We start from the raw sequence: 22,346 nt of genomic DNA, 5'->3' as shown, positions 1-22,346 counted from the left end.
CAAAGAATTAATTAGTTTTAAAGCTCGCACCTTTTCAGTAGGTGAACAGCGTCCGCACGGAAGCGATCATTGTAGATTTTATGATGCAAGCCAGAAAGATCAAGTGCACCGTCACCGACATGATGGCGAAGCTACCCATTGAACGCTACCCCTATACGAAACTGGAGAGGAACTAATCTTGGGGAACATACGACAGCAGAGGAGTTGATGGAGTTTCAGTCCTCGTCAACATGAATATGGCTAAGAACATCAATTCTTTCGAACAATTTATGGCCCGAAACGGACGACTGCGCCTGAGAATATGTTGTTCACCACTAGCTTTGGCTATCATCAGCAAGCCAAGAGAAAAAAAAACTCTCTATAAGTGCTGGGAAATCCCACAGAAAAAGAGTAGTTTCTCGAAGACCCTTGCAAGTAATTTCATCACTGAAGTTGGCCACAGAGGAACATTTGTGGAACTACTTATCGGAACTCACGATCTACAATTTAACAAGCAAGGGAGAGGCTTTTCGAGTTTATCATAGCGCTAAAAACAATCCATAGGAAGTAGCGATTTCAAAAGCCTTCTGCTCCAGGCTAACGGTGGAAATCGCCAAAGGGCACCATAACAAAATAGTTTTTATCATCGTCGGTAAAAGGGTTTCTCCGATTTCTTGCTTTTTTATCAAAATTTTGCACGGAAGTGAGCCACCGTTCCCTCGGAGAAAGATTTTCTCTAACACAGAAGAGAAAGATCTTTTCTAACACAGAAGGGAAAAAATCCTCAAAATTAGAAGAGCGAAGTTTTGAATACCATCATTAACAAGGATTTCTTCGCTACACTAGCATACTTTTGGTAGTATAAAAGAAGTTAAAGGATAAAGTTTCTGGCGTTAATCAATCCGCTTGGGATGCACCCCCACGTTCACTTCAATTCAGAATCGTTTGAGGTTTACGAACGTGTACCTGGCCTATACAATGATTTGCGGTGGCTAGCCGATGTGTCAAGTCAGTTTTTATTCTCCCAGACAAGTCTGATAGCAATTTGTCGACCCCGGAGGGATGAAAGGCTTGGTGAGCACTAGGGCGGATTCGAACCTCCGATCGATCGTGGAGGAAGCGGAACCTCTAACCGCTACACCACACCCGTCCCTTGGTAGTATATATATATATATATATATATATATATATATATATATATATATATATATATATGTATATATATATGTATATATATATATACAATATACCACTTCGACGAAGAATATGATCGGCTTGTAGAACATTTTCACGACAGTGCGAGGAAAGCGAAGAGTTAGAACCACCAAGATACGCCTGTCTCCAGAAACTCTTGAACAAATACGTCAGAGTGGAGCTGCACGAGCTGAAGGCAGCCATACAGACACAACGGCGAGGCGTAACAGAGAAGCGATAAAGAAAAACGCCAAAAAGAGAAGAGCAGCAGCGCTGGCTGAAGCTGCAGAGGCGGGCAAAAGCATTCGCTCTGTACCTAGCAACTTCGTCAATCGTGAAACAAATATGTCCGCTTTTCGAAACTCAGAAAAAACAACTACAGCATCAGGAAGGGGGATGTCATTCATGACTTCTACTCAGATCTCTTCGAGAGTCACGTTCACTTGTACTCTTAGGGAAGATTTGCATGGATATGTCATTCCAAAGGTTCTTCCATCCAAAGTACGACACGCTTCTATGTCTACAAGGAATCGTACACGACAGGATAAAATCCGAATATCTGGATAATTTTCCACCAGTTTTTAACAAAACTCTGGGGAGGCTCTTTACGCATTACTTATAGGAATGCAAGGTTTATAATCAGTGAAAACCAATAGCACTGTGTTGTTGTACAAGAAGAGGTCCACAAGACATCTGCAACTATCGCCCAATCTGCTTCTCCATAATCTATCAGCTCTTTGATGGAAAAGCAGATAGCAGATAGTTGCAGATTTTATGCGGACAAGAATACAGTGCTTTTGGTTTTCACTGATCATCTATCAGCTTTTCCACGCATCTCCCCCACTAGAAGGAGCACAGCCGGTTAGAAGTGATGCTACGTGGCGCGTCCACAGGCGGCGGGTAGGGGGCTAATCGCGGACCAAAAGCGACCTTGTGCTTGCCCAGAGAAGCGAGTGGATTGAGGATATGGACTCCCTGTTTCTGCTGAGCCAAGACTGACTCATAATATCCTTGTATACCGCACGTCGGTCCGGCCAAAAGCCTGCAATCAAGTGACTAGGAGATGCAAGAGAGGCGGTTTGGAGTCGCCTCCAACAAATAGGCTTCACATGTCCACTTCGGGAGAACAGAAGTCTTCCCAAAAACTCATGAGACTAGAGGCCTGCAACCTGCCCATGGGTTTTAAGTTTTTTTTTTTTTTGCATGTCTTAGTAATAGAAAAGAGTCTCCTGATTCCGGAGGAAAGCCTGGTACAGTAGCGCCTAGAAGGACGTGGTTGCAAGAGTCGTATAGGCTACCGAAACGGAAAAGGATTAGGATGACTAGGATGACATTTGTACTTAAGACACACGTACGTTTCCATCGGAAGCGGCCATCGAAGATCTGATGATGCAAGCCAAGAAGATTAAGTACGACGTCATTGGACTGACCGAGACGAGACGACGTCATCCTCTCAACGCCGTATATGAAACTGGAGAAGAACTGTTCTTAGGAACATGCGACAGTAGAGGTGTTGGTGGGGTTGGCGTCCTCGACAGCACGAGTATGGCAAAGAACATCGACTCTTTCGAACAACTAACGACCCGAATCGAACGTCTGCGGATGAGATGTGGTCTAACACCAGCATTGACCATTTTCGTTGCTTACGCTCCAACATCAAGATACGATGAAGAAGAAGTCGAAGCTTTCTATATGGACCTGGAAAAGTTCTACCGAGAAGATCATGCCTTCTACAAGGCCATGATTGGCGATTTCAACGCCAAAGTTGGCCCAAGAAGAACGCCCGAGAATCTTCACATCGGGACCCACGGCCTACAACGGAATGACCAGGGGGAGAGGCTCTCCGAGTTAATCATGACGACTAAGAACATCCATGGAAACTCGCAATTCCAGAAGCCCTCTTCTCTACGCTGGACGTGAGAGCCAACCGGTGGAGGATACCGTAATGAAATAGACCACATTATTGTTAGCAAAAGGTTCTGCCTGACGGACGTCGCTGTTGTGCCAAAGTTCTATGCGGGATCGGACCGTCGCCTTCTCCAAGGAAGATTTTCCTTCACAAGGAGAGCAGAGAAAGCAGCCAAGTTCAGAGGGAAAAATCCCAGGATTATCATCAACTGGGATCTCTTCGCTACCTTAGCCGGCTTTTGGGAAGATCCCGCAATGGACAACATCGACGAGGAATATGACTGGCTCGTTGAACATCTTCACGACTGCACGAAGAAGGCTGAGAGTTCTAAAACCACCAAGAGATGCCTGTCTCTTGGAATTCTTGGGCTGATACGCCAGCATGGAGCAGTACGAGCCGCAGGGAAACAAGAACTCTCGTACGAGTTCGCAAGGCTTTGCAGAGAGGCGATAGAGGAGGACCTTAAAGAGAGAAGGGCAGAAGTGCTGGCTGAAGCTGCAGAGGCGGGGAAAAGCATCCACTATGCCCGTCGAGACTTCGCCAGTCGCAAGACAAGGACGACTGCTCTCCGGAACCCGAAGGGAACAACCATTGCATCGAGGAGGATGGAGAAAATTATCTACGACTTCTACTCTGATCTCTTCGACAGCCATGTCCACTAGCCTCCTCACCATCTGAGGGAAGAGTGTCATGTCATTCTAGTGGTTCTCCCGTCTGAAATACGACATGCTATCATGTCGGTAAGAAATCGTACGGCACCCGGTCCCGACAGAATAGGACCAGAACACCTGTAGAACCCTCCGCCAGTACTCATCAACACCTTGGCAGAGCTCTTTACACGTTACCTGTCGGAGTTCAAGGTTCCTAAACAGTGGAAGACCAGCAAAACCGTGTTGCTGTATAAAAAGGGAGATCCACATGACATCGGCAACTATCGCCCAATCTGCTTACTGTCCGTCATCTACAAGCTCTTTACAGAGTGACCCTTAATGGGATAGAAAAAGTCTTGGATGAAGGACAGCCATGCGAGCAAGCAGGGTTTCGAAAAGGATTCAGCACGATTGACCACATTTACACTCTTTCGAAACTCATCGAGGTATCACGAGAGCACAAGATGCCGCTCTGTCTCACCTTCATCGACTTGAAGAAGGCCTTCTACTCAGTTGAGACGGAAGCGGTCATGACAATCTCAGTACATAAAGGTACTTCGAGAATTGCACAGCAACTTCATGACCGGAATTTCGCCATTTTACAATAATCTCATCATTGACGTGAAGAGAGGGGTGGGTTCGACAGGATAGTTCAATCTCACCCAAAACATTCACAGCCACCCTCGAGAACGCAATGCAACAGTTGGAATGGGACGAGATGGGAGTGAAGGTTGATGGTCGGCAGCTACACCATTTTCGCTTTGCTGATGACGTCGTGCTGATAACACCTAGCATCAGCCAAACGGAACGAATGCTGACCGAATTCGACGAAACATGTGGATGCATCGGTCTTCAGCTGAATCTACAAAAGACAATGTTCATGCGGAACGGATGGGTCTCGGATGCCCCATTCACGCTCAACGGAAGGATCATATCCGAATGCACCAGCTACGTTTATCTGGGTCGGGAGTTGAACATGACGAACAACCTGACCCCGAGCTGGGCAAGAGGAGGCGAGCGGCTTGGGGAGCGCGAGAAGACCAGGAACACCCGGCTCCGTCCTCACCTCTTCAACACTACCGTACTTCCTGCTTTGACCTATGCTTCGGAAACCTGGACATTCGCAGGCACGAAGAAAACGCGGTGAGCGTCATTGAACGCGCAGTTGAGAGAGTGATGCTAGGAGTATCCCGTTTCACGCAAGTGAGGGATGGGATTCAAAGTTCTCTCCTACGTCAGCGATCGAAGATTAGAGACGCGTCTGTCAAGGAAAGTAAAATAATGTGAGCTACTGGGTTACCCGCGATATTAAGCGCACTACAGGAACAACGCCGATCCGATGGTCAGATTTCTTCACGAAGTCCTTCAAAGAAAATTATAATGCTGTTCGTGTCCTACGCGAAAGGAGTAACTGTTGGACGACTCTGGCACGTGATCGGGACAAATGGAAGAATTACTGGCGCCCGCTCGATCGGTTCAGAGTTCAACGGGAGTCAATGTGATCAAGGTGTTCAGCTCTTTATAGGAGTGATAATTGACAATATTGAAAACGTTTTAGACGGGAGCAAGCAGAGTTCCGAAAAAAAATCCAGTACTATTGAAAACATTCACGCATTCATTTCCAAACTCACCGAGGTATCACGAGAGTATATGATGCCGCAATTTCTCACCTTTATAGACTTAAAGAAGGCTTTCGACTCACCTGAGACGGAAACGGCCTTCGACAATCTAGGCTTTCCTTCTCAGAAGGTACTTCGAGAGTTGTAAAGTCATTTCACTACCGAAATTTCGCTATTCTACAAGAATATGATACTATATATACTGAGAGAGAAATATTAGACAGGGCGCACAATATCAAAATATTTGCTGCCTCCCTGCAGGACGAAAGCGGAAGCTGGAATTTGACGACATGGAGATGAAGTTTGGTGGTCGACGGCTAAATCACTTGCGAGGAAATGTCAGCATTCAGCTGAATCTGCAAAATACGATGTTCATGTCCCAGTTACGCTAAAGGAAACGACCATGTCGGAATGCACCGGCTGGAAACATCGGGAAACGAATATCAGGAACAAACCAACCCCCGTGCAGGGAAGCAGGAAACGAACGGCTTGAGAAGCATATAAGAGCATCAAGGATACAGAAATGGCCGGCTCCGTACTTACCCCTTTGATACTACCGCACTTTCTGCTTTGGACAGTGCTTCAGAGACCTCTGCAAGCAGAAAAGACAGAAACTATGATCATCTTCCCGAAAACTTTCTCTCGAAACGTTACAAATGTTAGATGAGGATATCACAACAACATTGCTGAATTTTGGTCGCAGTAGTAGCGAACGTTGACACGTAAAAGGGAGCTTACTGGAATACCATTTCTCTAGAAGAGAATTTACTTGCATTTGTAGAAAACTGGCTATCTGAATAGATACACCTTTATGACATTCTTCAAGAAATTGAAATTTTTATTGATACAAAGTGATTTTTATTGATACAACAGAACAAGTCGTACTGGATCAAGTGGAAGTGTTTAGGTGTATCAACAAAAAAAAATGTAAGTAATTACCGGAGAATGGAAGTTCATTAAGAGCAATCGTGAAGAGATAAGTGAGACCTGAATCACTGATTTTTTAAACATGATATATATCCTGTAACTGACATCAAAGTCAGTTGTTTCTGACAAGCATGGAATTGCTTTGCTAAAGAACAAAAGTTCCTATGCATGATGAGGTCTTGACTCAGCATAGCGTATCACTTCAGTCTCTTTTCCTTTATTAAGAGAATGATCATGGACATGGGAAGCTCGACCTAAAAATTGCATAAATCGTGCAAACGAAGCGAAAAAGCATTATATGATTAATTCTGTTGGGACGATTCTGTTCAAATGATCACTGCAAAAATAGCAAATGGGAACACAAGACTGTGAAGAAAAACACTGCAATCTGTGCTATTCGGAGCAAGGACGGAGTATTAGAACATCTTGGCTTCGGAATCACAAGTTAAGGACTAGGAATCAGGAAATGGGTCACCGTTCACTGGCCTCTAATAGCTAATGAGCAGCCTGCAGCAACGAGTGCACTTTAACAGCTTGGAACGTACTTCTACCCTGCCTCGAAGAAAGGAGCTAATAAGCGCGTTGATCTGGTCGATAACTGGCTATCATTTGTTGAGATGAGTCGTGCTCGATGTACTAGGTTGAGTCGAAAGTTGGGTTTAGGTACCCGCAACCGATTATCCGCAGCCGAATAAGTGCCTGCAGAAGAGGCTGTCGGTAGACCAGAGTAGGCATATCTTAGTCCACCTAAAATCATTTAGCCACGCCCATCCATCACCACGTCACTGAGGTCATGTGCCGTGTTTGTATTGCAATTCAGTGATAGAGTTGACTTCTAGGAAGGTTCAAAGAACGAAAAGGCAACGTAGCAAATGGAAAAAGACGTAGGAAATGAAAATGCTAAAAATGAAGAAAGAACGTAGAAGATTTGTACAAGAAAAAAAACAACATCAGAAAACATAAGTGAAGCTGAAAATTGAAAACGTTCCAAAATGAAAGCTAAAAGGTGTAGAAACGAGAGTCTAGGTTTTGAAAGGCGTAGATTTGTGATTGAAAAAACTACGTAGGAGATATACATGTATATCTGTACCTATACAGACTATTTAATTCATATAAGATACTGCAGTAGTTTGTAAAAGTTTCGACTTGTTTGTTTTACATAAATAAAGCACCATTATTTTTTATTTCTGGGATTTCGTGTGCAATCATTCAATGTATCTCTATACGTAAGCAATCGATGCTCCGTACAGAAGCAGCACCAGAGATAACGTGCTCCTACGAGACATGTTTCGCACCTCATAAGACGGGGCCGAAGATGGACGAGTAATAGGCGGGGCGTAAGGCGAACGCAGCGCAATGCTCTGCTGACGCTATGAACTGCTGCGCGGAGCAATTAACTATAGCCGTTGCCAGTCGTTTCCCCTAAGGATAGGTTGTCGCGGAGGCTGCGGGTACTTAACGATACGCACCCTCGAAAGTTCTAGGACAACTCGGCAGTGATGACTTCTAGAGATCATCACTCAGCAAAGAGCTAACAAAAATGGACGTGTTAGCTACCGTTTGATAGAGTGTAAAAGGCTCCTTCAAGGTCTAGGTTAACAATTACAACGAGCTCGTTTCTTTCCTGCCACCATGCCGCTCAATTTCAAGCCGTCGTCACTCCACTTCTGCAACGTCATAGTCTTTATCCATCTATCTGGGCAAGAATCCGCGGATATCGATAAACGTCTGAAGGAAGTTTACAAAGAGCACGCCTCGCTGCGCTGGAAGTACAGTCTACAAGTGCACTCGAACGTCGCGTCGGGCAACTATTCCATCGAAGATGAAGACCGTTCGGGACGCCCGATGGATTTGAACATGCTGCGGAGACAGGTGGGGGGCGACCCGTATCAAACCATTCACGAACTGACAGTCGTTCTTGGGGTGGGTCAAGCCACAATTGCTCGCAGGTTGAAGTCAATCGGCAAGGTGCAACTAGTTCGATGGGTACCATGACGGGTATATGGTCTAACGCAGTATGAGATGGACGGCCGCCCTGTGGCACAAGGCACAAGACGGTATTTTTCTATACTGACCAAATGTGTGTTCAAAGAACAGTGTTGTCACGGCTCAGTGTCAGACGTTCTTTGAAGGAGAATCGTGGGTGAATCAAAGAATATATGTGATTCCATTCGCTCTAAAGCCAAGTCAAGGTTGCAGGAGAAATTTGGCAGACTGGTAGATAATAAGCAAGGTCAGAGATCGCAGTTACCAGTTACCACTAACCGTTCGAGCCTAAGCCACCAAAACTCGAACGCCGCATCGGAAAATGCACCTTTCCAATTTCGTGTGTCACTTATAGGTGATGTATTTCTTTTTAAAAATTCGCTATCAAGTTTGGACATAGGCCCCAGTTTCGTTCCATCTTAAACTATATGCCCCGTGCTAAGATAGTGCGCAACCTACAATTGGTTCATGAACGTCTGTGATTGAGAGCAAAAGAGGTTTGCTCTCCAGGCAAGATCAAAATCTTTGACAGTGATAGTGGAGGAGTACTTGTAGTGATTTCAAGTGAACTGGACAGAGCTATAACGAAACTCCACCTTACGCACGATAGTCTATATAACCCTTCATCTGCACATGAGTTTGGGGCAGACAATATCGCCGCCTGAATAAGATATGGACGGAGACTAAAATCAGTAGGTTTACCAAAAACAGCTATCACGCGCCTAAAAAGTGACAGGCCCACCTGTGCGGTTCTTTTCGCTTAATCAAGACCTACAAACTGCACGCTGCTGCAGTTAATTCAAGCAACGCAGGGAACTTCAAGGATATGCCTATTATTAGCAATATTGGAGGTTCCACCGACAGAATATCCTAGTTCCTCAACACTATTCTCAGCCAGCTACTCCAGTACATTCTCGCTCGTCTATCAAACACAAAAATGTCCGTAGAGCACCTCCACAAAGCGCGCCATGATGGAGATTGTGTCATGGAATCCTTTGATGTCACCTCGCTCCACACCAACGTCTCCACCGGTGCTGCTCTGCGAGGAACATCAGAGCTGCTTCAGGAACATCAGGGGACTATCAATATGTACGGGTTCGCGATACAGCAAATAATGATGCTGCTAAGCGAATGTCTGAAATGTTCCGTATTTCGCTGTTCTGGGCAATACTATGGGCAGATTAGAAGCTTGGCCATGGGACAAAGCCTTGCCCCTACATTAGCTGTTACTTTCATGTCTAAGATGGGAAACCCCCTAGTGGAACGCAAACTTCTTCTGTACTGCAGATACATAGATGACTGTTCCATTATATGTCCAACGCAAGCCAAAATGGACGCTTGCTTCGATCTTTGAATAAACAATACTGGTACATAAAGTTCACGAGAAAAAAAAACCTAAAGACAATGGCTTGGCTGCCGTTTCTCAATATTCAAGGTCATTTGTGCAGGGGCAATTGGGAAACAAAATGGTACCAAAAACCGAGTTGTAATAACATTCTGATTCCTAATAATTGGCGCACCTCTGGAGATCCAAAAAGTCAGCCATTGAAAATATGTTTAAGACAGCTGCAACGGTTTCATCTGGGGCTCAGGGGTGCACTGCCTCCATAAACGTGTCTAACCACACTGCTCAATCCAATGGGTACTTAGTAATGGTTTCCCATCCAAAGCGAAGCCATGCAACTAAACGGCGGTGCCACATGGTAGAAAAACCAACAAAGATCCCCTTCTGCCTTCCTCTTATTTCGAATGACATGAGAAATGCAGTGCGAGTAAGCTTACGACAGGCGGGTTTGCAAGACTCAGAGCGAGTAGTGGACATTCCACTTGTGAGCCTGAAGCAACAGCTAGTCCGCAATCGTGCTTATGACAGGCTTTGTGAGACACCTAAATGCATTGCATAAATCGTCTGTCCGAATGGAAGGCATGGCGATTGCTTGGTATCGGAGGTTATTTAACTAATCACCTGGCACTTGTGTGAAGGTGAGTACATCGGCGAAGCAGAAAGACTACTATGTACCCGGGTCGAAAGGCACCTAGATGGACATGTGAAATCAAAACCATCAACCCCTTATGTGCTCATCACAGACAGTGTCGTGAAAACACCAGTTTCAAGATAGCTGTCCTATCTTGACACGCGAATCAGACGTTCTGGCGCGAGAAACATTGGGAGTGTTTTATATCACGGCCAAACGTCTAATCAAGAATCCTAAAGAAGAATGCCAGCCAGAGTGATCAACCAGCTCCCGTCATATCAAGATCATTGCGGGTTTTGACCTACGGGGTCAGAGGCAGAACATCATTATTAGTTACTATTAGCAAAGCAACTCTAAGAACTGGTGGTCCGCTAACAGCATGATTTTATGGCTGTCAAGGTGAGTGCTATGGTGGTCTGCTTTTCTGGCGTTGTCTTTGAATAATCTGTTTGCTAAGTAATATTTCGTGGGATCACGAGGCGTTTGAGAGAGTAGATTACACGTGTTTTTGATATTCCAGGCTTTGAAAAAGGCGACGACGCCGAAACGCTATCCAGAATAAAGATCATTAACAGTCCTGGCTCTGCTCAGAAAGTAGTACACGAGTAAAATAATGTTTCCTTGAATTCCTTTAGTTTTCCATCTTATAAACGTTTCTAAACAATTACTTCCAATTGAATGAAGTCATCTCTACCTCATCAATAGTTGACTTTTTTGTTGCATGCCTTTTCATGAGAAGTTTTGGGCACTGCTCTTCATGAAAAGCTGTTTTTAAATGTTAGTCACCAACAGTACCAGAAGGATCTTGGCTGGCTTGCCACTTTGGAATCCATTTTCTGACGGTTTTCGCAGCATTGTCGCTGGGAAATAGCTCATGGAATATCTGCCGCATGTAGAATGCTTCTTTGCTTCTGGGAGTGTTGTGTGGGTAGAGCTCTTCTGCTTTTGAGAACTGGAAACCATAAATGCCTTTAATTGCAATGATAATGCTAAGGATGACTCTGATGAACAGAATTTTTGTTAAAGCTCACTTCTTCATCGGTCACCTGTTTCTCACAATGTGCCACTAGCTGATCAATCCAAGAGTAACCAACACCGTCGGAAAACTGTTCCTTCTGCCTCCAAAGGATCTCGTGCGGAAGATACGTCTGAAAAGGGTTTAGGATAAACAAATGGGAACTTCTGGGGTGACGTTATGATAAAACAGAATAATTTGGTAAAATACTTCCTTTGGAAAAAAAGCGACTTGTTTTCATATGTAACTACTTCAACACTATCGCTTGTCCATCAACGTAGCCTGAGCTATAACACGTTAAATGCCACTTTTCTCAGAATTTATTTTATGATGTGCTCCAATTTATTACTTTTTTTGTTTCTTATGTTGCTAAGTGGTTGGGATGTCTTTGCATGTTAATGAGCTCTGCAGAATTGTGACTTCTCTATATTCGAATTAGAATCCGCATTTTAGAAATAATTTCATCATTAATAGCTCACATCCTCATCGAATGCTTTTCTGAGGATGTACTTCTCTACATCACGTCCATTAATAGTATGTGGTCGCTTGTATTGTGGTGCTGTCAAGATGGACACATCTAGGAATGCCTGAAAAATGGTCGTAGTTTTGTGGTGGTGGTGCCATCTGTGAATTATTATCACGACTATTCGAATGAAAACTTACTTTGTCCAAGAAAGGTACTCGAACTTCTACAGAATGAGCCATAGTAGACTTGTCCGCGCGAAGGCAGTCGGCTGTGTAAAGATGAAGAACGCGATCAATGGTCTCCTGCAAAGATTCGGATCCCAAGATAATGAGTGCGTAAGCAACGTTTACAGTTTTCTGCTAAGTAAGAATGCATCTTGAACTCCTAAATAGTTTGTTATTCAAGATTGCCAATCCTCAATGATTATACCTTTTGAAACTCTTCATCATTGGGAGCGTTATGGAAGTACAGGTAACCTCCAAAAATTTCGTCAGCTCCTTCTCCGGAAAGCACAACCTGAATCGAATTAGCATACCAGTAAGTCTGTCTCTTACACATTTTTCCTTCCACCAACCTTTACGCCCATTTGTTTTATCTTTTCGGACAGAAAATACATAGGCGTTGACGCCCGTATGGATGTAACATCGTATGTTTCGAGATACCATATCAAATTACGAAGATTCCTGATCCCCTCCTAACATTTAACAAGTTATTTTTAACATCATGTCAAATACATAGAGTATGAGATGATCTAGTCTAAACAACTGGTCGTATACGAACACATAGTTGAACAACTTCGCTGACCTCTACACTAAAATGGAACTCATGATGTTGTGTCCCAATGTGCCTGGCCACTTTTCTTGCTGCAATTAAGTCAGGAGAATTATGGTCGACTCCAATCGAAAACGAATGTACGACTAGGCCACGCCGCTTCATCTCTCGGGCAGCTATCGAGCTAAACGTAAAAATAATCATTTATCATATTCTGAAACATTACAACAATCTAAATTGTTTCTCAACCAGTGTTCTTAATTTAATGTCATGAAGAAGTAATCTCGTGTTCATACCTAACAAGGCTTGAGTCCAAACCTCCTGATAACAAAACGCCAAGAGGAGCATCAGACATGAGACGCTTGATGACTGCATCAACTAGGCTGTCGTGAATGAGCTTCAAATTTCTGTCATGAGTTGCTAGACAGTAATCAAACCATAATGGCTGTAATTTGAGAAGTGAAATGGATAACCCTAATCAATTTACGTTCACTTACCTGATAATACCTAACAAAACCTTCACTGTTATGAAAGAAATGTCCTGGAGGAAATACAGCAAGAGTATTGGATCCACATATGTCCTCGAAGGTCTTCATCTCATTGATAAAGCAGTATAATTAAAAAAGATCAACTACGAGAAAACTTAGGATATTGCTTTAAGGCAAAGAATTTGGCTATGGTGTTTTCTTTGTAAATACTAAAACTAACTAATAATAAAGTACTCTGTTTAGGCGCATAACAAGAACAGCAACAACAGCTAAACATATTTGAGTCCTACCTTCTTTACAAACTCTTCATTTCGTCCAAGTGTTGAAATTGCGCTGTTCGAAAAACACAAACTTTCATGCATGAGGATTCTAATCACGTGCTTTAAGCATATTACTCGAAAGTTCTGATCTCAACAACTTTTTCCCTAACTTCTTTCCCATTTCATGTACACGGCATTGAATCTTCCGAATAAGCCTGCAAAACCGCTTACAGAACTATATTTCTTTCTTAGATTCTTCCCTGATTTCTCCGACAGTTGAACGTGAAATGCATGTTGAGAGAGAATCAGTTCTTACAAAAATTTATGTGAGAGGCGGTCAAAGTCAGTAGACCACATATGATTACCATTTCAAATGCTCTTCTGTTCAACGTCGAGAAATTTCTGGACAAGTAAATCCCCAGTTTGGATTCCCGAGACATCACGCCTATATATTCACTTATTTATTTGTATTTATCTATCTATTTATTTGTATTTATATCTATACATTCACACACATATATTTATTACCAGTCTGAACGCCCGGCTAACACTAGGCTTCAGAATTATTGTGGTTCTCGTTCGCTCGACTTCACTTATCAATGAAAATTTACGGTGCTACCTTCTGTAGTTTTTTGCTACAGAATTAAGTTCCTCTCTTTCCTTGCAACTTTTTTTTCGTTTTTGAAGGAAATTTAAGTGCCGAAACAAAAATTGATGGTTTTCTCCTTGAAAGGCCCAAAAGTGACTTTACACTTGCACATTAAGGGTACCGGAAAGTTCTCTCCGCTTTTGAAACAACAAGTTTCGAAACGTAAGCTCATGTTTTTTGGCGCATGTTTAGCTGTCTATCTTTATCGCTATCATACGTACTGACGTAGCAAATTAAATAAAACGCAATTGATTCAGGTTAGTCTTAAGTGTGAAGCGGTGGTGTACCCACGGCTACTGATAAAGGTCATTGAAGCCACTGTATCCTAAACGATCTTCAACAAGGAGGAAATGCTACAGAAGCATGTAGAAATTTATTGGAAGTGTTTGGTGAAGGTAAAGTTTCTGATAGGATTGCTTTCTGATAGCCCTTCCACCTCCAAACGAAATGTGACTCTGAATAAGAGAATGTTTAATATATATATATATATATATATATATATATATATATATATATATATATACCACGCTATATGATAACGCGTTTAGTCCTTGTGTGTGGATGTGTGTGTTTGTTTGTGGGTCGCGAAAATACTCCATAATGATGCAAAACTCTGCACCGTTTTATCTCCATCACTACGATGATGAAATTCACGTCATTTCATGTTAGCACATCATTCTGTGCTACTAGTTGAGAGCGGAGGAAACTCATACTTTGAATAATGTTTCCAAGTTGTGGAGGTCTCAGAAAAACAAAGACGTAAAATTAAGTTGGATTGCTCTCCAAATATAGTACTACGAGTTTGGGAAGAAAATTATGAAACCTCACCTGTATGCCTAAATTTTTGGGGAATAAATTTGAAAAAAAACGTTGAAAGAAGAAAAAGCAATTATAATTTTACAAAAAAAAGTTACTACTGTTATTTCTCATTGATTGTTGAAGGAGAGCGAAGCGAGCACTCGTCAAGATGCGCCTTTGTACGATTGCGGGATCGTAGAGGATTCAAACTCTGGATCGTAAGTGCTAATTGTCGGAATTTATGCGAATGCAAAGATGGGACCTGAACAACAACCCGATGTGCATGGAAAATGGTTCTATCCAAGCGGTCTGGGACGTCGCATTCGATTCCGACCACAGCCCAGTTCTTCTCAGCTTTATGCTACGGTTCCAGAAAAGGTATCGGGGAGATCAACATCAGCCGAAGCTCGACTTGGCAAGTCCGAAAAACGAGGAATGCAGAAAAAAGTTCCGCCAGTGCCAATCAATGTCGGATTAAGGACCAGGAAGAGAGTGAACGACGCTTACTCTTTCACCAAATGGATTCAGGACGTTGCAAAAAAAAAACGATCCCGCTTTCAGCACCGAGGAAAAAACTTCGCATTTGCATATGCGGAGACAATATCCACGTACAATTCTATATGTGTTGCCCACACTACTGGTGACTTCAACCAGGAGAAGCGTCTGAGAGGGAGGATGCGTCTTCAGCTGAAACGTGATCGTGAGAAGGAATGGACGTCAAAAGTGAAGGAGTTTGAGAAGGCGGGGAGGACAAGAACCCGAGAAAAGCCTATACTCTGCTAATGCAGTATAGCGGCAAGATGAAGAGGTGTTCGCCTGTCCTGAACCAACGGAGTCGCTGTCGGGAAAGCAACCTTGCTCATCTGGAGAGAGCATTTTAACACTTTGCTGAACCAACAAGCGCCGTCAGTCCCTGAACTCGTGCACACCCAAAGAGAGATAGACATCACGGTCAGAGAAGAACCAGCGACGGAGTCGGAGGTCCTAGTCTGTATTCAAAAAAAGAAGAATGAAAAATCTGGCGGAGACGATGGAACTGGCGCTGAGATCTCTTCCACCTTCTGGGATTCGTGGGATGACGAAGATGAGGAGTTGACGAAAGGATTCCTGTCTCGTGGAGACACGCTATTGTAATTTTTCTCCACAGGAAGCTATCCGTTACGGCACCTCGTAATTACCGAGGAATACCATTGCTGTACAAGGTTTCGGAACGGGTCATCCTAGATCGACTAATCCAACATCGCGAAAAAAACACCCGTGACGAGAAAGCCGGCTATCGCCCTCGTCAATCGATGATTGATCAGGTGTTTATTGTGAGAAGAGTGATTTCGAAGTTTTGTAGCGGTCTTCGAAGAATCTACAGTTAGCATTTTTAGATCTCGAAGCCGCTTTGGACTCTCCTCGCCGAGGCCGTCTTCTCAATGCGCTTCGCGCCAATAGAATTCCAGGAATATTCGTACGTCTAATAAACGACATGAATAGAAGAACAACTGCTGCGGTCCGAACATCAGGTGGATGTACTACACCGTTCGAAGTGGAAACTAGAGTGAGACAAGAGGCCGTGGCAGGACACTTTCTGTTTAACCTTGCAGTAGACGACATAATGTGAAGAACAGTTGAGCAGTGTCATGCCAATGTAATTTTAGCACCATTTCTGCATGCCCCTTTGTGGATTTCGAGCACGATGTAGTAACATTCGCTTCTAACAGCGCGAAGTTACAACATGTTGTTAACCTTGTATTATTAGCTGCAGCCTACGGACTGTGACTCCGCCCCGATAAACGCAAGCAGATGTGGGTCTCCTTGAGATTCTCAACGGGAATCAGGGTGGATGGACAACCTATCGGACTCGCGGATGAGTTCTGTTATTTGGGCTGTATGCTGAAGAACGATGGCAACTACGAGAGAGATATTCAGCAAAGATGCGCTAAAGCTAACTCGCCATTCAGCTCATGACCAAGTCCCTGTGGTCGATCCCATCGCCAACGAAGTCAAGCTGCAAGTCTATCTATCTGCAATTCGCCCTATCATGATATACGGATCAGAGACTTCGGCAGCGCCGGCGACGGTATTGGAAAAGCTTAACTGCATGGAGAGAAAGCTTTTTAGACGACTGCTAGGCTACTTTTGGCCGTTGGTATGCCATAACAAAGAACTTTACTCGGAAGTGGACATGGTGTACCGGCGGATGACACGCGGAAAACGTCAACATCTTGCCCGGCCTTCTGAAGTAGTCATGGGAAACCATCTTCGCTTCTTTGGTCACGTTATGAGGAGACCGTCTGATCGTCTTGTCAAAGTAGTCCTGAAGATGCTTCCAGATCCTAATTGGAAAAGGCCTCCTAGTCGTAAAAGAAGGTTCTGGACGAAGGTGGTTAAGGAAAATCTGACGACACTTGGCGTTCACACCCAGTTCAGTCGAGACGTGAAATTTTGCCGTCAGTGGAATAGCGACGGAGGCGGATCGGTAGATTCTATGCGAACTCTAGCTGAAGATCGAACAGGGTGGGTTTGGATATGCGCAAGGTGTACAAATTACCCTTACGCTGGCAACAGGTCATTAATAATAATTGCAATTATATTATTCAATGCAGTTTATTGACAGTAAGAAAAAAATTGTGTTTTGTTTCATTGCAAATGGCGGACAGGAATTTGCCGGCAGTCTTAATATATTCCTTTGGAACTGCTACAATTAAAAAAAAAACACTATTCGAAGTATTTGATCCTAAGATGGCTACTGATAAGTATCCACTAAAGGCAAGGATCCTGCGTCAGTTCACATAAATAGCTAGCTCCTACTAAAGCGGATTTCTGTATGCGTGAATACAAACTTTAAAAAAATAGTCTGGCAAGCAGGCAAACCGTCCCACAGCATTTTACTGCTTTCTGGCGTTGGTGCACTACGCCGTCGAGGGATCCGTCTCACTGAATTCTGACGCTAGTATGCTCATCTGGTGTCGGCGTAAGTATCTGACCCTGAGGAATAAGTTCCACTGCCAACAACTAGCCTAGCTGGCGCCATCGGACCCGTGCCACCCGACTCCACTGCTCTTTGGTGCAAACTCATCCATCTGAGCGCAGGAAAACGGAAGGGTGGAGTAGAACTCGCACTAACACGTCTTTCTGGTTTCTGACGCACGCAGCATCTTTTTTATGCTGAAGGATTCGTTCGACCCCATCTTACCACTTTCGAATATGGGCGCACAATCGGACGCTGCGTGAGTCGTCCCACTCCATCTTCAGTGCCGAATTGGTGCTCTAAAGTCAGGAAGGGGAACGATGGGCTCGTTCCACAGCATTCTAATGCGCGTTCACGTTAGAAAGCACTAGGATGAGATGGAACGAGTCCTACTGCACCGAAAAAGGCAAAAGTATTTTTAAAAAAAGGAAGAAAAAAATATAACTAATGCTAAGATTGATCTTTTTACGAACTTTTACATTAGATTCTTCCCTGTCATGTTGAAGTTCATTATCACGATCTTTTTGCTGCAATTCAAAGGCGTAGTTGTTATTTTCAAAAATGTTACATCAGTAGAATTTGAGAAGAAAGTCATGAAAGATATTGACTGGGAAATAATCATAAATCACAACTTTTTAGCTTTTTGAACTCTGCTGTAAAAAATCATCTAGAAGAAATTATTTTGAGCGAGAATATGATGCGTTTTTGATTTGTAAATGCTCTAAACAAAATCTTCAATCCATTTGTATAATATAACTGTTAATCATTTCTACTGCTTTCAACCTATTCTATAATCGAGGGACCATTCAATCGCCTCTGCTGTGCTCTAAAATTGGAAAACACTGATAAAGGTTTAGACGCTCTCTTTAACATGCGACAAAAAGTAGCCTTTTCCTATCGCGCGTTTCCTTAACGCCCACATCTTTCTTCATATGATTCCGTGGTAGAACCTGTTAGGTGGCCGTATCGTTTCCCGCTAATGCAGTGTTTTTCATCATTATGGAGTATTTTCGTAACACACAGGCAAACACACCCAAACATGGATTACGCGCGTTATTAATAGTATGATAGAAATAGGTCTGTATTAAAATTCGGCAGACTGTTTAACACGTACCTAGAAACCCCGTCAATCTGCTCCAGAAATGCAAAAAAGTCAACCTGTTCCAAATTCTTCCATGCTTGCATTCACGTCAACCCTATGCAGAACCAACAATAACTGCCCTGTGATCCTCTCATATTACTGCGAGCATTACAATGAATAAACCCTTTACTGGCTTAGGAAACTGGTACATGGATCTTGAGATCAACGTAGACCACGAATACGAGAGATCGCGTTCTATTCTCCCTAATTATCTAGAAAACTGAATGGGAAACGGCTTTGCCGCACCGAATCCCCATACATGGCATTTGAAAATGTGCCACGTATGCGAGAACAGGTACACATGCTGCGTCTCCCTGTGAGCCTACAATCCATGGGAGGCTAACACTTCCTCTATCGCCCGATGTGTGTCTTCTACGGTTTCTTGTTAGGAACCTCTTTGGGTGATTCGGTGCGGCACACCATTTTCGGGGAATATTGGGGAATTGAACGGGATCACGCTTATATTCGTCAACTACCCTAAACGTGATCACGCTCACACTCGTCAACTACTCTGAACCTATGTTCACTCAACACTCTTGATTTCGTGGTATGCTGCCTTCAACCGATGGCTGCAATTGATTACCGAATGAATGTTCACTTCTTGCTCAGAAGTGCTGTGAGACGGCAGAACTAGAACAAGATGACAACATGTTGGTAAATCCTCATTCCACTTTAGCGTTGCTAATGTTGATTAGCGGGGACGCTCCGATGCTCAGCGGTGTTTTGCACACAAAAAAAAGTGACATGCAAAACTTTGCTCATCTCAACGCCTCTCTCACATCTGCGTGGAAAATGCAAACGGCTTCAAGAAAAAATTCACGATGCAACAAAGAACTTCAAAAAAAAGTCAGAGAGCAGCAACATCGTCACAACAGCAATGAAAGCAGCAGGCTACTGCTAAAATACATATTGCGTAGTCAGAGAAAACCATATGAGTACATTGGTATAAAGTCCATTGGAATCAAGAAATCGCCTCCTTACCGCTTTTTAGTGACGAGGACTCTAGGATGCACAGCGGAACTACGTCTTGTGGCAGTGTCTCACAAGTAGAGAAGGAATTTGAAATCTTTGGAAGTTTCATCAGAATCAGTAGTCTAGCTAAGAACAAACCACTAAAAAGATTTCCCCTCTTCTTGGCAGAACATGCCGCCGCAAAGTGGTTCCCTAACCCAAATAAGGCAAAACGAAATGAAGTACGTACGCGATTGTGTACGCGGCATCTCTTGAGGCGCTTTGGTGGAACGTAGCGGCTAGGAGCCTGGTGGAACCTTTGTTGGCACCACCTGTCGCTGCAATTTGCGACGGTAACACCTCGGTTCCAACTACTGCCTCCACCACACCGCCTAGCGCGTGCGCAAATGCACCACAGCTACACTCGTGATTCATGTCGTTTTGATCCGACTATAGTTTGCCGAAAACATCCAGCACAGCTGCTTACTACGTGGTAAATCAATGTGCCACTCCGGCACATAGGCTGCCTCAGTACTCTGTAGACTGAGCCCTGCGTTTTCAGACGTTGGACGGTATGACCATCGAGAGAGGAGATCAATTATGAGTTTGCTCAAGACAACTTCGGCTCTGAGCAAAGGTGGTGCGAGCACGACTTGGAACGGAGACGTTCCAGACTTTACCCTCACAACACGAGAATAACTTCCACAAGTGCCGACCTACATGCACTTCTTAACGATTGCTACGGGATTGACCTGCAAAAGACCGAGGGCAGAAAGAGGCACGTGCAAACGACAGTATAGCCATTATTCGTTACGAAATGTGGATAGTGTTGGCTTTGTTGCGCAGCCACCTGTCATCCGTCTCGTCGATTCTTTTTGCTTCTCGTCCGGCCATTCCACCTTCTGCGCCAAAAACTCATAATCATTATTAACTGCAGTTGCAATTGCGAGAGCGATTGCACCACGCGGATATCCGCTAACATCACGGCAACATCAGTCACATCATGCGTTTAATAAGGATGTAGAAGTGATCCGCAACGAGAAGTCCTCCTACAAATTCGCTGTCGGAGACTTGAACGCAAAGCTAGGAAATGCGACAGAAGAGGAATACAGGATCGGAAGATTTGGACTAGGGGACCGGAATGAAAATGGCAATCATCTCGGAGGCTAATGTTTCCCATTTGCCTCCATAACACTTTTTTCATAGAGAAAGATTATCGTCGGTGCACTGACACGACTCATGCGAAATCGACTGCATACTCATTAACCGACAATGGTTCTGATCACTATCCTCTTCGAGCGAGAATACGACTCAGCCACAAAATGGAAAAGTTCCGCAAACCGTTCTTATCCATAAGAAAAGTGACCGACGGAAACTTCGAAACTACCGTCTGCTATTCTTATTGACCATTTCATACAAAGTGTTCACGAAGATCATCCTCATGAGCATATCTAGGACGCCGGGTGAGGCCCAACTTCGAGAAGAAGCTGGATTCCGTCAGGGTTTCAGCTGCATGGATCGCATTCAGACTGCGTCGAGGGTCACAGTGATTTGCCGAGTTTACTGGCATATCTTAATTTTTGTCGACTATGACAAAGACTTTGATAAGGAGCGACACTAGATCGCTAAAGCTGCTTACGTTTGTATCACAGTGAGTAATGAAATTGCTTGTTTGCGAAGAAAAAGGCATGTTGATGGAAGCTTCCTCTCAAACCTTCCTTCCGCAATCGGCATGGTTCTTTTTTTTATAAGTGCCAGTGGACTGAGACAATGTTTAGGAAATCAAACAAAACAGAGAAGGAAACGACTAAATAGAAAGAAGACAAAGCTCAAGGAATACAACTTGCAGGCTCCCAAATGGCGAAAAATTCATCATAAGTGTGCGCCACACTTTCCGTGAATATGGAGAGCGACATGAAGAAAGAGCTGAACAGAAGGATGAGAACAGTGTGGGCACCATTCCTATTCGTCTGGGAAGCTGTTGATCAACTGACGGAAAAAGAGCTCCGTGCCCGCCTCTTAGACTGTAAAGTTTTTCCAGCGCTCTGTTACGCAGCGGAGAATTAGGCGGACATTAGCGCCACGTCTAAGAAATAAACCACTATTCAAAGACCATTGTGGGATGCATTTTGAAGTTTACCAGGCACACGTTATATTTCCGATCTTCTCAGCTCCGGCTGAAGAAAAATGTTCTGTCATCGCCAGGCAGCTGATATACATCGAAATCCAAATCAGTTCGTCACATTATGAGGAAAATCGATGATAAATGCGCTGAAGGAACGTTAGAACGGAGAGATGTTAAACACATTTGAGGGAGACATATCGAGTATATTGAACCTACTCTACAAGTAGTTTGGTGTGACGACATAGCATTCCTCCTCGTATTCCAAATAGAGAATATACTACATTTCAACGAGGGCCGCGTATACGAGTCTGATTGCTAACTGCACGTGGTGACCCTGCCTTGACTAAATGCAATCAGGCGTTCGAGTGTACGCAGTGGGAACGTACGAGCTATACAACCCGCACTGTTATATGGCGAAAGATTTCCATACATTGCAAAAAGGTGGTGTCGTCCAACACATCGCCAAAGCCCATACTTGAAAGG

At 43.8% G+C, this 22,346-nt stretch overlaps 7 protein-coding genes across 10 annotated transcripts; 6 read left to right on the top strand and 1 right to left on the bottom strand.

Moving 5' to 3' along the window:
• Positions 1-1,041: 1,041 nt before the first annotated feature.
• Positions 1,042-5,499, top strand: RB195_024207 (uncharacterized protein; the record flags this gene model as incomplete). Of its 2 annotated transcripts, XM_064211900.1 has the most annotated exons (8): positions 1,042-1,135; positions 1,325-1,507; positions 2,519-3,089; positions 3,144-3,735; positions 3,877-3,974; positions 4,061-4,284; positions 4,410-4,875; positions 5,046-5,499. In XM_064211900.1, 8 exons carry the CDS (start codon positions 1,042-1,044, stop codon positions 5,497-5,499), a joined length of 2,682 nt encoding a protein of 893 aa, XP_064067780.1. The 2 variants fall into 2 exon arrangements, with proteins under 2 accessions (XP_064067780.1, XP_064067782.1); XM_064211899.1 differs by lacking the exons at positions 3,877-3,974; positions 4,061-4,284; positions 4,410-4,875; positions 5,046-5,499 and having other exon boundaries at positions 3,144-3,744.
• RB195_024210 (uncharacterized protein) lies at positions 2,560-3,093 on the top strand (the record flags this gene model as incomplete). The annotated part of the gene is made up of 1 exon (XM_064211903.1): positions 2,560-3,093. One exon carries the CDS (start codon positions 2,560-2,562, stop codon positions 3,091-3,093), a length of 534 nt encoding a protein of 177 aa, XP_064067784.1.
• RB195_024209 (uncharacterized protein) lies at positions 3,337-3,744 on the top strand (the record flags this gene model as incomplete). Its single annotated transcript, XM_064211902.1, has 1 exon — positions 3,337-3,744. The coding sequence occupies one exon, from the start codon at positions 3,337-3,339 to the stop codon at positions 3,742-3,744; it is 408 nt and encodes a 135-aa protein (XP_064067783.1).
• On the top strand, positions 4,427-4,879 carry RB195_024208 (uncharacterized protein; the record flags this gene model as incomplete). The annotated part of the gene is made up of 1 exon (XM_064211901.1): positions 4,427-4,879. One exon carries the CDS (start codon positions 4,427-4,429, stop codon positions 4,877-4,879), a length of 453 nt encoding a protein of 150 aa, XP_064067781.1.
• A 941-nt stretch (positions 5,500-6,440) lies between the features above and the next one.
• Positions 6,441-13,088, bottom strand: RB195_024206 (uncharacterized protein; the record flags this gene model as incomplete). Of its 2 annotated transcripts, XM_013437909.2 has the most annotated exons (10): positions 6,441-6,532; positions 11,036-11,192; positions 11,272-11,388; positions 11,735-11,842; positions 11,919-12,023; positions 12,151-12,237; positions 12,296-12,415; positions 12,526-12,676; positions 12,789-12,937; positions 12,990-13,088. In XM_013437909.2, the coding sequence occupies 10 exons, from the start codon at positions 13,086-13,088 to the stop codon at positions 6,441-6,443; spliced, it is 1,185 nt and encodes a 394-aa protein (XP_013293363.2). The 2 variants fall into 2 exon arrangements, with proteins under 2 accessions (XP_013293363.2, XP_064067779.1); XM_064211898.1 differs by lacking the exon at positions 12,296-12,415.
• A 1,854-nt stretch (positions 13,089-14,942) lies between these two features.
• RB195_024205 (uncharacterized protein) lies at positions 14,943-15,470 on the top strand (the record flags this gene model as incomplete). The annotated part of the gene is made up of 1 exon (XM_064211897.1): positions 14,943-15,470. One exon carries the CDS (start codon positions 14,943-14,945, stop codon positions 15,468-15,470), a length of 528 nt encoding a protein of 175 aa, XP_064067778.1.
• Positions 15,471-16,578: 1,108 nt separating this feature from the next.
• RB195_024204 (uncharacterized protein) lies at positions 16,579-21,359 on the top strand (the record flags this gene model as incomplete). 2 transcript variants are annotated; one of them, XM_064211896.1, is made up of 3 exons in its annotated part: positions 16,579-17,192; positions 20,281-20,375; positions 20,676-20,908. In XM_064211896.1, the coding sequence occupies 3 exons, from the start codon at positions 16,579-16,581 to the stop codon at positions 20,906-20,908; spliced, it is 942 nt and encodes a 313-aa protein (XP_064067777.1). The 2 variants fall into 2 exon arrangements, with proteins under 2 accessions (XP_064067777.1, XP_064067776.1); XM_064211895.1 differs by lacking the exons at positions 20,281-20,375; positions 20,676-20,908 and adding an exon at positions 21,194-21,359.
• Positions 21,360-22,346: the final 987 nt, after the last annotated feature.

The sequence above is a fragment of the Necator americanus genome, chromosome X, assembly GCF_031761385.1.
Source record: "Necator americanus strain Aroian chromosome X, whole genome shotgun sequence".
Lineage (NCBI taxonomy): Eukaryota > Metazoa > Nematoda > Chromadorea > Rhabditida > Ancylostomatidae > Necator > Necator americanus.
This window is presented reverse-complemented; position numbering and strand designations above follow the sequence as displayed.